Consider the following 18,312-nt stretch of genomic DNA (forward strand, 5'->3'; position numbering starts at 1 on the left):
AGCTATCTTGCTTCTTCGATTAAGAGGAGGAAAAAGAATCTCACAATTCTCAACATAATCTTTAACAGCTGTACATTAATTGTACCATTTTACCTTCTAAACATTGTTCACTGGAGCTCAGTTAATCTTTAAAACAATTACTCAGGCAGAATGTGGCAAAAGTTCAGCAAGATCAAGAAAAGTATTTAAGTTACTGACTGAACATAGCACTGTTATTTGTCATTGCATGTATTTTCCCCTCTGATTTTTCTATGTTTGCTATTGATACCCAAGGAACTCAAAAATACTTAAAATATTGGTATACTTGATGATTTTTCTGAAAATCTTATATTTTTCATATTACAATTTCTTGGGTTCTTTATCTTTTTCAAGTCTAATTTTGTAGTGGTAAAGGCTTTGCACTTAACATCCTTTTATGTTCCTTTTTAACAAGGAAAAACAGAAAACAATGGGATTCCATATTTTTTACACCATGAAGTAGTAAAATTATTTTATATATTGTTAGTACTTCAAGAAACATCCCTCTGTGAAGTCAGACAAAATCCTTATACAGTAATTTGTGAAACTGTTCAGTAGAGTATTTTTTTCTTCGAATCTTGGCATAGGTTTTAGATTATAGCATTCTGTAAGAATGCAGGTAGATGGGTGCCGCCAGAGTATTGCAGGCAATAATACGACTAAAATTCTAATACTTTTAGTGTGCATGCATATATTTCTAATCACTGTTATTTTTTAAGTATTTGTAAAATTAGAAAAATTGCTTTTATTTCTTGAAAATTTGTCACATGCTTAGTTTGAAGTTTTACTCTCCAGATGTTTTTGAGTTGCATAAAAATCTAGCATTCATCATTCAAAAAATATTAAATTTCACATGAGACTCAAAAATTTCTGAATGATAGAACTCAGACTTCCAATACATTCATACATGCTAGAGCTGAAAGTAAGCAGGGAATTTCAGCTCTAAACACATTTTTGAGACAGTTATCTGTGAGTGAAAACAGGGTATTATAACTAAAGATGAGTTTCAATCTTAACTATAGTGTTTGTTACTGTGAATGCTATAATAATACATAAGTAAAATGAGTGTAAATGTAATAAATTATTTTATACTGCTGTATACATATGAAATAAATAAAACTAGGATGCATATTATGCCATTTTTCCATGCATGCATCTTCCACTGACGCCTGAGGGAGCTTTGAATAAAAATCAGTGGCAAATACGGCTCTAAGTTTAAAAACATCTAATGCTGATTTAGTAATTTCAGTCTTAATATAACAGGTCTAAGGGGACATCTGTTCAAAACTGAGTCTCATTTGAAGCAGCATATGCTAGGTTTTAAAGAATTTCATTATATTTATAGTTTTGAAAGTAGACATTTAGTTGTATATGATTCTCATGATACCCAAAATGAGTCATAGAAGCATATATTTTTCCACCTAATGCTGTATTTACTTTTTAACTTTTTTTTTTGATGTGTAGTAAATCCAAGGGTCCACAAAGATTAACATAGAGGTTGTACTTAAGATATGAGTGCCTTCAAGCAATAAAAGAAAAGGATTTTATCTAAAACTTTAGAAACACAGCATTTCATATTTAAAGTTGACAGAAATGTAAGGAAAAAATCCATATGGATATCATTTTCCAAGTAGAAAATGTGAATTAAGGGATAGATACTTTTTACAATATTAAAATAATCAAATTAACCCTTTAGAAATTTAGGTCTGAATTAACTACAAGGTAAAATAAGAAATGTGCTTCTTAATCTCATGTTTGTTCTCTGTAACTGATTTTCTTGAGTTCAGATTGCACATATCTGAACCAAGGTTCATTTTATAAGGCAACAAGTTGGCCGGGGGGGAGGGTGTGGCTAGGTGTTTCTCTTGCTTTGAACATCTGATAAACCAATTCAGTGGAAGAGAACTGAATAAAATACAGAAGAATGATAGTTCTCAATGAAATGTTAACAGCTATGATTACAAGTTGCCTTGGTTCTCCCTGTATATCGCTACCTTTTATCCCTTACTTTCACTCTTTCTGGGAAATATAACATAGACTCTTTAAAATTATGAATTTTCAGTGGTAAAATTAAATTGTATTAGATGACAGACATATACTGAGGTCTGACAGTGAGAGAATGTACGAATGAATGGTACTATTTGCCTTTAGGAAAATTCTAATTTCCAAGGAAATTGGAGGAAAATATTAAATAATCAAATAATTAAGTGATCAAAATTTATGGTTGAGAGTTATCAGTGGCCCGAGATTATAACATAAAAAAATAAGTAAATAGACTAGAAAAATAGATTAGAAAAGCATCAAAATACATCATTTATGTAAAAGCAAATGGTTCTTTGTGAAACTTTTTTCAGATATATGTATAAAATAGGTCACAATGTAAAATATATTTCTTACTGTGAATCACTCCCCAAAATATTTGAAAAGCACTGCACCATATGATCTGTATTTCAAATTTAAACTTATTTAATGCTGTGGAAACAGGGAAGATATTTTTGAAGTTACCTCACATCTGAATCTTAATCTTTTACTCTTTGTAAAATATGGATAAGTACACTTAGTTGTAGAATAACTATGAGGATTAGATGATCGGATAAATCTGAAATGCATAGCACAATGCTAACACAGACTTGTAACTGCCCAACAGGTTCACCTTGCCCACTGCTTAGACACAGTCAATTTATCGTGACAGGGGAATTGCAATAGAGAAAGTTATTCATGCAGAGCCTACTGTTAGGGAGACCAGAGTTTTATTATTACTCAAATCAGTTTTCCAGAGTATTTGGGGAATTCGAGTTTTTAAGGATAATTTGGTGGGTAAGGGGACCAGTGAATCAGGTCTGATTAGATGGTTCAGAGATGAAATCATAGGAAATAGAAGCTGTTAAGCTATCATGTTGCACTGTTAGTTCCTGGCTGGGGGTCACAAGACCAGATGCACCAGTTTATCAATCTGGGTGGTGCCAACTGATCGATTAAGTACAGAGTCTCTAAAATATCTCAAACAGTGATCTTAGGTATTACAATAGTGAGGTTATCCCCAGAAGAAATTTAGAAAAGGTCAGAATCTTGTAGCCTCCAGCTGCATGACTCTTAAACCATAATCTCTAATCTTGTGGCTAATTTGTTAGTCCTACAAAGGCAGTCTAGTCCCCAGATAGGAAAGGGGTTTGTTTTGGGAAAGGGCTGTTATTATCTTTGTTTCAAAGTTAAACTATAAACCAAGTTCCTCCCAAAGTTAGCTTGGCCTATGCCTAGGAGTGAACAAGGACAGCTTGGAGGTTAAAAGCAAGATGGGGTTGGCTAGTTTGGATCTCTTTCACTGCAATAATTTTCTCAGTTATAATTTTGCGATGGCAGTTTCACAATGAAAGTAGTATATGTTATTACTTTTTTTTTCAACATTTAACCACTGATCTTGGTTACCAAAAGTATAGAATACAGTCTACAAACAAAAGAAATTCTTTTCTCAAAATTTCAACCTGCCACAGAGTTGTTTCTAAGCAGTGCAAATTTCAAACCCTCAAGATGAAAGTAGACTTGCCTTTGGTATCCACTCATCAGCTCAGTTCATATTTGCCTCTCCATTTATCAGTAGTATGGAGTACAAAAAATAAAACACATCTGGATAGCTTCACTTTCTTCCTCCCCTTCATTTTACAACTCTCAAATAGTCCTCTATCTCTACTGTTGAAAAATACATGTGTATGTTTGCACTAGGACATATTTATCTGACCCCAATGTCCTTTCTGAATATGTATTTCCATACGAATAAATGCTTGTTGGAAATACCGAATATTTGACAGAATCATTTTGTTTGCATATGATTTTCATAAAAATGAATTAGGGCAGTGTTCAGTATCTGCTCAATAGAATTGAATTTTAAAAGTTGCTGTAATAGTAGACTTCTTGAAATTGTCATTACTTAGCTTGACAGGCTGTGTTCCCTAGAGGTGTCCTTTGGGTGTTCAGAATATAACTAAAATCTCCTCTTTATTTATTTTTTTTCTTTTGAATCAAAAGTTTTATCTCCTTGTCAGGAAAACTAGGTTTTAAGTTTCCCAGTTAAGGTAGTTCAAATTAATCTGTAACTTAACTGATATTTCTAAAGGAGTATTCATATCGTGAAGGGAATTAATTGATCCATACTGAAAATATTGTGTAGGTGAAGATATTTTTGTTTGGTATGCTTCTTTATTTTTTGTAGAAAACATCTGATGATCATTGGGCAGCTCCTCAACCAATCTGTCTGAAAGATAGGAACATTTAGATAACATTGCAATTACCTAATCTGAAACACAATCCCCATCTCCATTTTCTCCCTATCATTATGAATAACTCTTATCTTGATCATGAAAAAAAGGAAGAAAAGAAGCGTTGGCATGGTGAATTGTGTAAGCCCACAACTCTAAATGTTACTTCAAAAATGTGAGATTTCTCTTATTCTCAGTTGTGTTTCTTAATCAATAATAGAGTGAATAGCCAATTTCAAACTTCTCTAGCAAAGTATTTCTCTCAAAATTGTGTGTGTATGTGTGTGTGTGTGTAATTGGGAAAGGTAATAACAGGCTCATATGAAAGAATTACATGAACATAAAGGATCATATTATAGGTAAAACATCTGCCTTTCATTCCCCTCTGATGTTAGTCTTTAAAGTATCAACATGCCTGTTTGGAAAGCAATAGTATTTGATCATCAACAAACTGGCATGGGCCTTTCAACACCATGCAATCAATGATTTATTTTAACATTACATGAAAACCACCCTTATTTATGACAGGGCTACGAAGACTCCAAAAAAAAAAAACATGGTTGTAACAGAATATACCAAACAAAACTGAATTAAAGACGGAGAGAATGAGAGGTGTGTGAGAGTTACATTTTAAGATACGTAAGTTAAAATAAGGAAAAAAGTAATGAAAACAAATGATAAGTAATTCTATTTTAACCTGACAAAGAATGAAATAAAGTGGTATAGTACTCCTTAAGCAACATTAAGAAGTATATTAAATTTTATTTTTAAATGTGGTAATATCAAACCACCTCATTGAATGCCTCCATAGATGCTTACGTTGCTTCCATTGCCTCTTTGACAATGATGTATGGCCTCACATGACAGTGTTTGCAAATATTACTCCATTTAAAGGTGTCTTCCTGATGCTAGGATGATGTCCTTATAACTTTAGAGACCAGAATAGGGAAACATTGGTGATACCACTAACATCATGCAAAAATATGTAATACTGGCCTAGCTTTTTATCAAGTTATATGATAAGGCTACAACACTGTGGTTATTGGTTATAGATGTTGCTGCTAAGGTGAGAAGCAAACTTCTAACTGCAAATCAGTTATTTGGAGTGAAAAGGATATATTAGGTGATTGTTTTACTTTAAGATATGTTTTTGTGTGTGTGAGAAAGCATTTTTTAACACTCTATAGAAGTGTCTATCCAAGTCCTAGATATAATAACAATAAAAGATAAAAATAAATGCTACAAATAACTAAGAATTGCCTAATTTAGATTTAGCAAGATAACTTGTCTGGCTGGTGGTTCATACTTGTAATCCCAGCACTTTAGGAGGACGAGGTGTAAGGATCGCTTGAGTTCAGGAGTTGGAGACCAGCCTAGGTGACATGGAGAGACCCTGTCTCTGCAAAACAATTTTTTAAAAATTTAGCCGGGAGTAGTGGCGTACACCTGTAGTCCCAGCTACTTGAAAGGCTGAAATGGCAGGATCACTTGAGCCAGAGAGGTGGCGGTTGCAGTGAGTGAGACTGTGTCACTGCACTCCAGCCTGGGTGACAGAGTGAAACCCTGTCTAAATAATAATAATAATAATAATAAATTGATTAATTAAATAACAAGATAACTTGCAACAATGGAAAAGAGAAAAAGAGACGTTGGGGTAAGAAGAGACTACTGTGAATCTCTAGGTAAGGAACAAATGAACCCAATTGACTTAGAATGGACTGGTAAAAATGGAGGGGAGAGGGTAGAATTGAGAGGCCTTTCAGAGGACAAATAGACTGTACTTCCTCACTACCTTGATGGTCAGTCAGCTGACGAAGGCCAGGGAGACATGATGGAGAGGACCATAATGCCATTAAACAAGTTAATGTAAAGGAAAAAAACAAAAACAAACAAACAAACAAACAAACAAAAAACAATGTGCAAAAAGGTATCTTATTTGTAGAAAGGCTTTCTAATTCTATTATTTAATTTTACTATGCTTTCTGCCAATGTGGGGCCTGAAGTACATTACAGTTAAACAATTCCACAGTTGTTGTTAATTTTTTATTTTTTATTTATTTATTTATTTTTTGTTTTGAGATGGAGTCTTGCTCTGTCACCCAGGCTGGAGTTCGGTGGCGCAATCTCGGCTCACTGCAAGGTCCACCTCCCGGGTTCACGCCATTCTGCTGCCTCAGCCTCCCCAGCAGGCGGACGCCACCACGCCTGGCTAATTTTTGTGTGTTTTTAGTAGAGACAGGGTTTCACCGTGTTATCCAGGATGGTCTCGATCTCCTGACCTCGTGATCCACCCGCCTCGGCCTCCCAAAGTATTGGGATTACAGGCGTGAGCCACCCCGCCCGGCCTTTAATTTTTATTCTAATATAAAATGGTACTATCCATGCTGCATTCTGCTTTATTCTCTGTATAATAACTGATGGTTATTAATACTATTTAAATTAAATCTCTTAAGTCAAAAACTTTCTCATTAATAATGTTTAGAAGTAATTTTATAAATATATGTAAATTATAAATAGTTTTAAAGTTTTTTTGTATGTATAACTTTGACTAGTATATGTACCCAGTTAGGCTTGACCCATGTAAAAAGAACACAGGTTAAGTCAAACTTTCTGGCTTTGTTTGTTTGTTTGTTTTGTAACACACCCATAACAATAAGTAATAAAGATAAAGAAAATGATAATAAAAAAATTAAAAGATGTAACAATTGTAAAGGGCATTTTAAAATCTTTCCTATGCATCTGAGTTCAACTAATGTTTTCAACAAATATTTTTGAAGAAGTCTTAACACCTTCAAGTTGTTAAGTCTGTGTTCATCAACTATCTTCTAACCTCTACTAGCAATTAATCTTATTTTCTATTTTTTAAGCAGGTCCCACAGGATGATAGAATTTTAATGCAGAATAGGTCCTTAAAAAAATTTTGTTCTGAATCCCACCTATGAAGAAAATAACACAAATATAAGTCAACTCATGGAAGAACCTAACAATAAACCTAACAACCTACCCTAATCCTTTCTCTTGACTCGGAACTCTCCACCTGTGCCAAGCTATGTTTCCATTCTCTGTGTCTTATTTTAAATTGAAATCTTGAGAATAGTTATATTTGAAAATATGCAAATAAATTATATCATCTAGAACCTCACTTTATATTTTAAAATTTCCACTTAGTATGTTCATCCATAATGATGATTCTCTCATAAAAGGCACTGTTAAATTTGGTCTAAGAAACTAAAGACAGTTCTTACTGTTCTTTTACGGATTTATATTAAAATGAAATGTAGGCATTTTTATTCCTCTTAATGACAAGTTATATTGGTAGTGAGTAAGCACAATTAGAGCCAAATATGAGTACGTCTCCCAGAGAAATCACATTGAACAAACTGCTGCATCACCAAGAGTAAATCTGACTAACCTGATTTTACAAAATCATCATCATTTCACCCAATAATTTCACCCAAGTTAGCTCAACGTACTTCAACTAATTTAGTGAAGCATTGAAAGAAAAATAGGAAGGCATGCAAAGGGTAGTTTAGTCATGTACTATTCACCCCATTGAAGGAGGCATTCCTACCATAGGGTTATGGGAATGGAGACACACACACCGAACAGTGGGCAGATGGATGACAATGACAGCAATTTTTTAGTCAAATATTCTCACAACCTTGGGGAAGACCCTGCACAACAAAAAAGGCCATGCTGGGGTTGCACTCAGGGACGGAGCAAACAACCTCCCACTAGAGGATGTGACTGAATTGTTTGAGTAATTCTGTGGGTCTGGGCCTGGAACTGAAACCTCACTACTTAGGGATAAAAAGGAATTATGCCGGGCACGGTGGCTCATGCCTGTAATCCAAGCATTTTGGAAGGCCAAGGCGGGCAGATCACCTGAGGTCAGAAGTTTGAGACCAGCCTGACCAACATAGTCTCTACTAAAAATACAAAACTAGCCAGGCATGGTGGATCATGCTTGTAATCCCAGCTACTCTGGAGGCTGAGGCAGGAGAATGGCTTGAACCTGGGAGGCGGAAGTTGCAGTGAGCCGAGATCATGCCATTACACTCCAGCCTGGGCAACCAGAGTGAAACTCCCTCTCAAAAAAAAAAAAAAAGAAAAAAGAAAAAGAAAAAGAAAAAAAGGAATTGTGCTTGAGGATCCCTAATAAAGACAATTCTTTGGCTAGGGGAATCTTATCTTTGGGATCAGAGTGAAGAAGCCTTAGGGCATTTGAGGCTCTCTCGGTTATACAAGATATCAAGGCAGCACGTAATATTGGGCCTTAATTTTAGACCCCCACTAGCTCCTTGAAGCCTTGGCATCAGTTTATATCTTTGTCATAAGTAGATTGCTATGCAGTGGAAGAAACTCCCTAGGATGTGAAGTATGCACTTGACCAGGGTAAAGAGGGCTATGAATGACGGAATCTTCAAAAACATAAACTTTAGTGGTGTCCCGCTTATGACCAATAAAGAAAAGTGAGGGACTTGTGTGGCATTATTGCAGAGAATACAGAGGGATGTGGATTTAAGCTAATCCATACCTATGGTAATAGCAGGGGTTCTATTTGCCAGTTAGTAGCTTAAACAGCAATTCTTTGACGATAGCATTATGCCTCTTACTTAACCTGGCTGTTCAGGGTCTTGAGGGTACATGGAAGTTGCACTGAGTACCTTCTTCAAGAACCCAACATTGTCTATTTTAAGAAGTAAAGTAAATGCCTTAATCACTATCAATAATGTTTACAACTTTAAATGAGTAAGAAGTGTTCTGGTGAGGCCTTGTATTGTGGCCCTAGTACATATAGTGACATTTGTTGCCTTGATTTTTATATTATGTCTCTGTGGGGCAAGAGATTCTCAGAGATCTTTACCTCCAAGGGATCAACTCTTAGACAACAGACTGAGAGATTATGAAAATATACAGAAGAAGGCATTTTCCATCCGAGGCTTTTGGTACAAAACTGACTGCCTTATGTTTGGCCAGTTATGCTGACCCTTTCATCCTGTTGTTTATCAGGGACATCCTGACAGAGGGATGAAAAGCAGTAAAATTCCACTGAGTTCCGTCACGTATAATGGTGGTAGTTGATCCATAAAGTGTATCAACATGTTCTCTCAGTTGTTCGCAGGTTGTTAAGAGTTCCACAAGTGAGTTGATCACTGTGGCATCAGACAAGAGGCTGAGGAGAGGTGAAGCCACTCATTCTTGCAGGGAGGCTATATTAGAGGGTCCAGTTTGGTGCCAGTCTGTTGAAGGAAGTCCTAGGTAGCTATACAGAACTTATGGAATGCTAATTTCATGACTCAGGGCATAATGGCCAGCTTGGTATGGAGGATCAGAAGCCAATGTCTATGAGAGTTCTCTATTTCCAGAAAAGCCCAGTATGTGACCAAAAATTGCCACGTTAAAGATGTATGGTGTAGGGCCAAGGAGAAGTCCACTGTCAGCTTATGCCATGGTATAGAGATTCCAGAAGCAATGAGAAGTGGTCAAATTATATATCTTTGTTTGAATTTTGTTCTCTCTCTCTGTATCCAAGATTCCTTTCTTCTTTTTCTAACAGTTTTTCCCTTCTATACTCTGCTCATAGTTATAAACTTTTTACTTTAGCAAACCTTAAATAATTATCATAAAGATTAGGGGCCCTTTCCAAGGAAATGGTTGTATCATAGGGTTTAAGAGCCCCAGACTTAAGTTGGGTTTTAAATAACACCTATGCTATGCCATAGGGGTGTCATGGGTATTTTACCCTGTCAAGCTAAGAATCATGCTCTTTGTTGCAACAGAGAAACAGACAACATTTTGGCACAATGGAAGAGTTCTGGGGTCATGACCCAGAGGTCATTCTCAAAACCATTGTCTACTATAGGCATGCAGCCTCTCTCCTTTTTTTTTTTTTTTTTTTTTTAATCTCTCTGTACAAATTTCCTCAGAATATTTTGAATTTCTAAACATATAAAGTTTAATAATCACAGCTTTCAGTCTGTTTCCTGATCACTCTTGGTGGAGACCTTCTGTGTGGTTGAGGGTAAAAATGTTGGGAGCCTAGTAGTCCACCTGTAGACAGCTATCTCATTCCCCAGTGAATATCAGTCAATCTCCTCAGTGCTGGAGTCCGCATCTAGTAAGGTCATTTTGACTGTGAGGCAGGCATGGCAGTGAAGTACTTTTGCATGCTGGTAAACAGCAACACTAAGAAAAGCCTAGGTATTTTGGATAGGGTTTTTCACTGGGAGAGTAGCTGCATTACCTCTCCATTGTTTTAAGAGGGGCTGGTAAGAAATGCTCCTAAACTCTCTCTCATTATTTTTCCATCAGTGCCTTGACCATGGGCTGCCATGGATGTCTGCCTTTGTACCCCTGGGAGTCAGGAGGATGCATGGGATGCTTTGAGGGAAACAGTTACACAGGAAGTGGGCAAGGTGGCTACCTTTGCCTGAACGGCAGCTCTCGTTAGGCAACCTGGGAGCCATGCTTAATTCTTTCTAGGGTATCAGTCTTCTTCTTTTCTACAAACCTGACAATGTGTCATCCCATGTTCCTCCTGGGTGTGTACAGTCACAGTTAATATCCACATGGCTGTCCCAAGCAGCTAATGGAGGTCACTAGATTAGATGCTATAACCAGAGAGCTCTAGCTTACCCTTGATAGGCAGGACTCAAGCACCAGCCTACCTTTAAGGTGCTGTGTTGTCACTACTTTTATGGGCAGGAGACTCAGGTACACTTGCCAAAAACAGACCAAGTCCAACAGTCAGTCATGCCTAGGCACAGTCAATTAACAAGAATTCTTCTTTTGGAGAAAAACAAGTGCTTCCTAGAAAGGGAAGAGAAGGAACAAAGTGGTACTGGAACCAATTAGCGGTTTGTTCGCATGTGGCCTTCCTAGTATCATGAAACCACTTAGCCAAAAGTAATGAATTAAAGTTGACCAGGTGTCCTTGGTCATGGTTGGAGGTCATCCTTTAAGAGGTTATTTTACTTGCCTCTCAATCACTCTATTGGTGAGGGAGGGATTCCTGCCCTGGGATTATTGGGATGGAGAATCTGAAACTGGACACTGGACAAATGGCATCTACAACAATTTATTAGTCACATCTTCTCACATTCTGGGAGAGGAGGACACTACATTCTGCACAGGACCATGTGGAGGTTGCACTTGGAAACAAAGGGAACAACCAGGGACTGTGGGAGAAAAGCTTTGTGTTTCAAGAAGTGCACCCTAGTTCCAAGGGGATGATGTGATTAGTTTATTTGAATAATTCCATGTGTTAGCAGGGAACTGAAATCACTACTAGGAAACCCAGGATAAGCAGGGCCTGTGCCTGGTCTCATTGATAAGGAGGATGGTTTGGTTAAGAGACCTCATCTTCTGGAGCAGAGTGGGAAGGGAACTTGAGGTTAGACTTTTTGAGTCCTTCCTAGTGATGCCAACACATAACAATGGGCCTTAATTTTAGGCCTCAGACACTAAGGGTGAGCAGTAGCTAGTATGAAAATGACCAAAACTCTATGTGAACACTTGAAGAATTTAGGTCTTGGTCAGGCTTGACTCATGCCAAATTTTTCTGTTGTTAAGCTTTGATTCTTTGAAAGGGTTTCCATATCATCTTCTAAACAAAGTGGACCATTTTTGTAAATAAACTTTTCATGAACACGGGATCCCCTAGCTCTTTTGTAAACTTGTGAGAGAATCTCTTTGTGATTAAGGTCTGAAATCTGGTATTGTGTAACTTGACGGTCCATTTTCATCCGTGTTGCGGCACTTTGTCAGCTCTTTTAATCTTCAAACCCAAGACTTTCAACTTTTGAAATTTTCTCGAGTTATTACTCTCATCATTTCTTCCCTTATTTTTCTTCATTTTTTTGGATCCTTCATTATTTGGATGCTGAACCTCCTCTACTGCTCTGTCAATTTTCATTACTTTTTCTTTTCTGTATTTTAAAAATATACTTTCTGGGGTATTTTGTTATGTATCTATTCCAAACCTCTACTGAGCTTTTTATTGTATTATTACTATTATTATTGTTACTTGAATTCTAAGAGTTATTTTTGTTTTCTGAATGTTCCACTTTTAAAGTACTTTTAACTCTTTGTGTATGCAATACTTTATTTTATTCATCCAAATATATTGATGATAGTTTATTTTACATTTAATTTTTTCCAAATAGTGTCTCCTATAATTATGTTAGAGACTTTTCATAATGTTTTATGATACTTGGCTGTCATCTCATAATTAAGAATTTAGGTACTCTAAAATGCTGAAGATAAATTCTGTCCCTGTGTGGAGGACTTGTTGAGTATGTTTGTCTCTAGGGTAATCTGGCTAACATTTAATTGGAGAACTCCTGGTCAATATGTTTAGGCATATTTTTCTTCTTGGTCTTGTTAGATAACCAAGAGAAATATTTTCAAGTCTTCTGCCTGGAGGTATAAAGGTATAAGCCTGGGTACTTGAATTCTGAAAACTAACTAGGAAAAAAAGTCTGGAAGACCCAAGATCCAGACTTCTTGGTGTGACGATTGCACTTTAAACTGTACCTGCTATTTTCTAATTTGGAGCGCTCTGTTTCAACCTCCTTAGAGAATAATAAATCTCCTGTCTTCTAACCAGAGGGAACAGTTGATCACCTACATGTGCACAGTTGATGAGGACATCTGGAGGTCTAACTGTTTCTTAATAACATTTTTGGTCCTTTTTATTAGGTTTATTTTTACCCCTACTTCAGAACTAATTTGTGCTATCAATTACTGAGCCTTTGGAATTTTCTGTGGGATAAACCAGGTTTCTTCTTTACACTCTTAGATTCCAGCTAAGGTTTTAAGACTTTTGCAGTTAGTATGTCAATTATACCTTTTTATCTACTTCCAAACGTTCAGAATGTTGTCATAGTTATTTCCTCAATTGTTTGTCTTTTGTCATTGTAACTTTTTCATTAAACTTTTTTTCATGTTCATAAAGTTTTAGGAGGAAGAATGTTAGTGCATTAATTGACCTCTCCCCTCTCTGTAACTGGGAGCTTGAAAATAATCTATGGACATAATAAGCAAAGTCTTATAAGCATAACGCAGAATGTCATGTGGAAATTTGATCTTACGTTATTGAGAGTTTGAATATGGGATTCTCTTTAGTATTTTTTTTTAATTTTTGCTGTTATTAGGGCTATATAGAAAAGCATTGATATGTCTGAAATTGAATCACAATTTGGAATTAATAACTAAAATTTTAAATATAAATAATTCATTTTTTTCATTACATATCAAATAAAATAATAAAATATGTAATTCATTTTTCCCTATGTCGCTATTACAATAACTTATTTTTACTTTTTTTGTAATATCATTATCTTGAAATCTAAAGTAATTTTAAAACAATAATGTTAAAACCAAAGGGGTAATATGCATTGTTATATTTATTATAGATTAGAATAGTGATTATTTATTCAATTGTCTTTAAGGTTATTATATTATATTACAATATAAAACTTAATATAGCTTTTCTCTCATTGTATTGGTTTATTTACCATATTACTCTATTTTGAATAGTGGCCTGAAATTAGTGTCCAAATACTATCAGACAACTAGCAAGCTTCAGTACTTGAGGTCAATTTAATTACACTGTGCATGACAGAAACTAGGCCATTTGGGCATTGCCTTTACCACCAGCAATTGACACCTGAGTGTTAATGAGCTGATAATTAAGAGTTGGCACATACAGACACATTTTACTGTTTAAGACTAGGATAACCATATGCTGCGTAACTTCTGTGCTAAGTACTTTGTTAGCTCCAGAATTTACACAATTATATTTGTGAGTTGGTTTTTTTTTTTTCAAATTTCAATTTTTCATGTTAAAAAAAGATAAAAACTGTTACAAAATGTAAGTAACTGTACTCATCAATTACAAGTAATGAAACTTTCTAAAACTAGCAAGATTATATTTGGAGAGCAATATATTTGGGGAAAAGGAATGCAGAGTTTGTGTAGTAGAATTACTTTTAGTTTAAAACCACATCGACAGAACTTGCATTCTGAAATGCCTTTTGCAATATAAAAAAGTACCTAAAGTAATTTAACATGACTGTGTTTATGTAGGATTGACAGCCTCTGTGATGGCCCATAATGATTTTCACATCCTAACATTGACAGCCTTGAGTAATACCTCTCCCCTGAATGTAGATGGGATATAGTAAACCACCTCTAAAAAATCAATGTGATAAAAGTGAAGTGATTTCGCACTTGACATTAGGTTATCAAAATGCTATTGTTTCCATTTTGAAGAACTTCTTATATACTGTCTTGCTATTTTTTGGATTCCTTGCAGAGCTGTTGTGGAGGCAACTACGTGGAGAGACCCATGTGGCACAAGATCAAGGGCTGTCAACTACCACATGAGTGAGCTTGGACGCAGACTCCCAAGTTGAGCATTCAGATGAGACCACAGCCCCTGCTAACAGTTTGACTGCAACCTTCTGAGAGTCCTTAGCCAGAGGCACCTAGCTAAGCTGCACTAAAATTTTTGAACCACACAGATTGTGTGATAATAAATATTTGTGGTTTTATGTTGCTATGTTTTGGGGTATATTGCCATGCAACAATAAATAGTTAATACATTATGTAGGTGAGAATCTTATTGTCTGATACAGTAATATGAAGTAATATGAAGTATTACAGTAATATGAAGTATTTTTTCTGGTGATGTGGCCGTTTTCAAAAACAATATGTATAATGTACACATCCTGTTGCTTTACTTTCCTCTTCAATTTTCAGTTCTTGCTTACTCCTCTTTTCCTGACCTTGCACACAAAAAATCATCCCCACCATTTTTGGGATTGATCTATTGGCTTAAAAAAATAAAGCTGTCCTCATCAGATGAAAAATGTATTAACTTTAGTGAATTTTAGTTGTGGGAATTACTTCTAATTTTCTTCTTTGAAACAGTTTGCTTTCCATAGAATCCTCTGTAGGACATATAGCCTTTTATATGCAGATTGGTATAATTATGCTTTGAAATAGCTCTGAATTCCCTGTAGCTTACTGAGAACATGAAAGGCCAAATGTTATGTCGAACTGAAGGATATAAAAGTGCACGTACATCAATCCAAAATGAGATATAGAAATGAACAGCTTTCACACAGTGATGTCAGTTTTTGACAGATTATTGAAGGGTCTTTATAAGTGCAGAGACTGCCACGGGTAGCATGAAAACTGTGCCTGGGGATAGCCTTATCAGCTAGTATTTTGTATTTCTTCAAAACCGAAAGGTGAGTAGATGTTAAGCAAAACAAGAGAAATACTCTGTGACGAAAGCGTCAACTCTCTTCCCAGAAATGACATCTGGTTTCAAATGGCAAAATACAGTGCTATCTAGTGATGGTATCATCTACCCAATCTGACATTCTAGAGATGGCAGCCTAGATGAGGTGCTTACATTTTAAGAAGTCGATAGAAAACCGACATGGCAATCCTCACCTCCATAGTGATTCCAGTGACAGACAAAGGCCTCTTCTGCACAGGAGGGGAAACTATTGAGCCAGTGACAGACACATCAAGAGTATTTAAAGCACCCACATTCTGTTTTACTAACAGCAGGAAGATTTAAAAAAAACAATGGATTTTTATATGTTCACAACTTGAAATCAATACTATGCTTATTTAAAAACAGATTATAAAGAAACTCAACTTTATATTGGAAGAGTACGTAGTGTTAACTTTTAATATCTTATAATGATCATACCTATTTTGAATTAAGTAAAAATATATCTTAGAATTGTTCTCTTGCATCAGCTATTCATAGGCAATCCATTTTTTTTTCTACTTACAGCGCATATCCTCTCCTGAAATTATATCCAAACAAAGGAATTAAATATCCACATTATCTGGGTTTGTTAGTAGAAAGAAATAATTTTTAAATTTAAGACAAAAATCCCCTTAATTCTAGTGTTTCTAGAATGTGCAGATATTAAGTAGGTACAATTGAAATCAATATAAGAGGAGGGCAAAAATTTTTTGAACAAAGCATACACTTTGAAACTAATGCTGATTCAAAGGGAATTGTGTATGTGAGGAATACAATACTTAGGTATTCATTCTAAGCCAGGAAATTCTACCATGTTTTGCACTTTGCAAACTTTATCACTTATAATGTGTCAAGTATGTATTGGAAGGAAATGATGATAACTCAAGTAATAGTTAAGGAAAACGTAACTGTTAATTAGCTCTGACACTAAAATTTTTTAAAAATTCAATCTACTAAAATGTTTTTTTCCTGAAATAATTAACATCATGTTTTTAAAAATTAAAAAGTTTCAAACCTATGCCTTAATGTATGCATTAGGTTAGTTCCACTTAATTAATTGATACTTTAGGAAATACACAGACAATATATAATGGATAGCATGATGACTCTAAAATTATTACAAACTGAACTCTCACTTTACTACTTAAAATCATGTGACCTTGGTGAATTTTTGCTAGTTAACTCAGAGACACAAATTATTTCTAATATCTGAACTAGGGTCATGAATTAAATTTTAATCAGAATGATGTTAGACAAAATAATTTCCATTTTATAGCGAGAATCCTTTATGATCTGGGGACATACTCATTGCATATATTCATGTGGAATTCCCTGTTCAGGGAATTCTGGATAGAAATAAAAAAGCAAAATAAACCGTTAAAATCTTATAATACTCTTAATGACTTATTAAAATTGTTCCTGTCATTGGTGATGGGCAATAGTGGTTTCTAGATTTTATCAGCAGGCATGACAAGTCATCTCTTCTTAAACAAGATATTTAGACCTCATTTTATTCTAGTGAATAAAGGGAAGTAAAGAGCATCTCTACCATGAGTTTTTATACAACACCATACCAAGATATGCACCACAAGTAATAAAAATATTTTTTTGTAAGAAAATGCAGCTCCAAACTGGCACAAACCGTGACAAGCATATAAGATTCATTTAAAAATAAAAACTAAGATAGTTCTAAAGTTCAGTGAAAGCTGATACCTATTGAGTGCTCCTTCTGTGACAAGTGCTATGCTGGTCATCACTGCACTTACATGAGAAATGTACTATCTTTAATCTGTTTAAAATGATAAAGATGTGAAAATCATGTAACTTTATTTCTTAATTTTAAGGCTAGTGAGTATTGGAGCTGAGAAGTGGCCTCTGGCCAAATGACACCTGCTGTTAGTTCCCTTAAGTGGTATGGGAAATAAGACAAAATAAAATGAAGCAATTCATCACTTAATGTTTATTAAAAAGGTCTAAAATAGGTATCTTATGTATTGAATTTTAAAGATAAATTATTTTAGATACATTAATCCCTCCCATATTTAAACCAAATAGCTGCGTAAAACAAAGTTAGTTCATAGTTCAAATAATGGAAATGATCAAGACTTTAAGGCCTAAGTTGTAGGTTTTATGCTTTTTCCTACATCTCCAGACTATGACAGCATATCTCATATTATACTGTTTGTGTGTGTGTGTCTGTGTATGTGTATTTCTGTGTGCGTGTTTGAGTGAAAGAGAGAAATGAGTTTTAGATGGTAACATTATTGGTAATGAATAGAATAGTATACAATGAAGCACAATATAATACATTGGAATAAAATGAGATCTAAAGATCTTGTTTAAAATTCTCAAATGTATGCTCCCTAAGCCTTCAGTTCCACTAGATTGAGGGTTGGGTGGAAGTGAAGTATTGGAATTTCTATTTTCAAATGGATACTGCATCCTGTATCAATCCTGAAAGATGTACAATTCCTTAGCTACAGCCTGGAGACAGAACGAGATTCCATCTCAAATAAATAAATAAATAAATAAATAAATAAATAAATAAATAAACAAGTCTCGTAACAGTCCTTCAATTAAAAAAAAAAAAAAAAAAAAAAAAAAAACCTTATCTACACTTTTTAGCCTATTATTCCTAACCACTGTTCATGAAACTTTTTTTAAATAAAATTAGCAGCTACAAATGAGAGTTACGAGGGACATATTTTAAGAAAGGTTGATTTATTGTTCCATGTATTTTGCAGA

At 35.0% G+C, this 18,312-nt stretch overlaps 1 protein-coding gene across 1 annotated transcript in view; it reads left to right on the forward strand.

Moving 5' to 3' along the window:
- The window catches only part of PCDH10 (protocadherin 10), a 62,899-nt gene extending 44,850 nt beyond the window's left edge, over window positions 1-18,049 (forward strand). The window contains exon 5 of the mRNA XM_037992010.2: window positions 14,593-18,049. Coding sequence (XP_037847938.1) covers window positions 14,593-14,663 — 71 coding nt within the window. The 3' untranslated portion in view covers window positions 14,664-18,049. The remainder of the gene's footprint in view (window positions 1-14,592) is intronic.
- The last annotated feature ends 263 nt before the right edge of the window (window positions 18,050-18,312 follow it).

Source organism: Chlorocebus sabaeus, chromosome 7, assembly GCF_047675955.1.
Source record: "Chlorocebus sabaeus isolate Y175 chromosome 7, mChlSab1.0.hap1, whole genome shotgun sequence".
Taxonomy (NCBI): domain Eukaryota; kingdom Metazoa; phylum Chordata; class Mammalia; order Primates; family Cercopithecidae; genus Chlorocebus; species Chlorocebus sabaeus.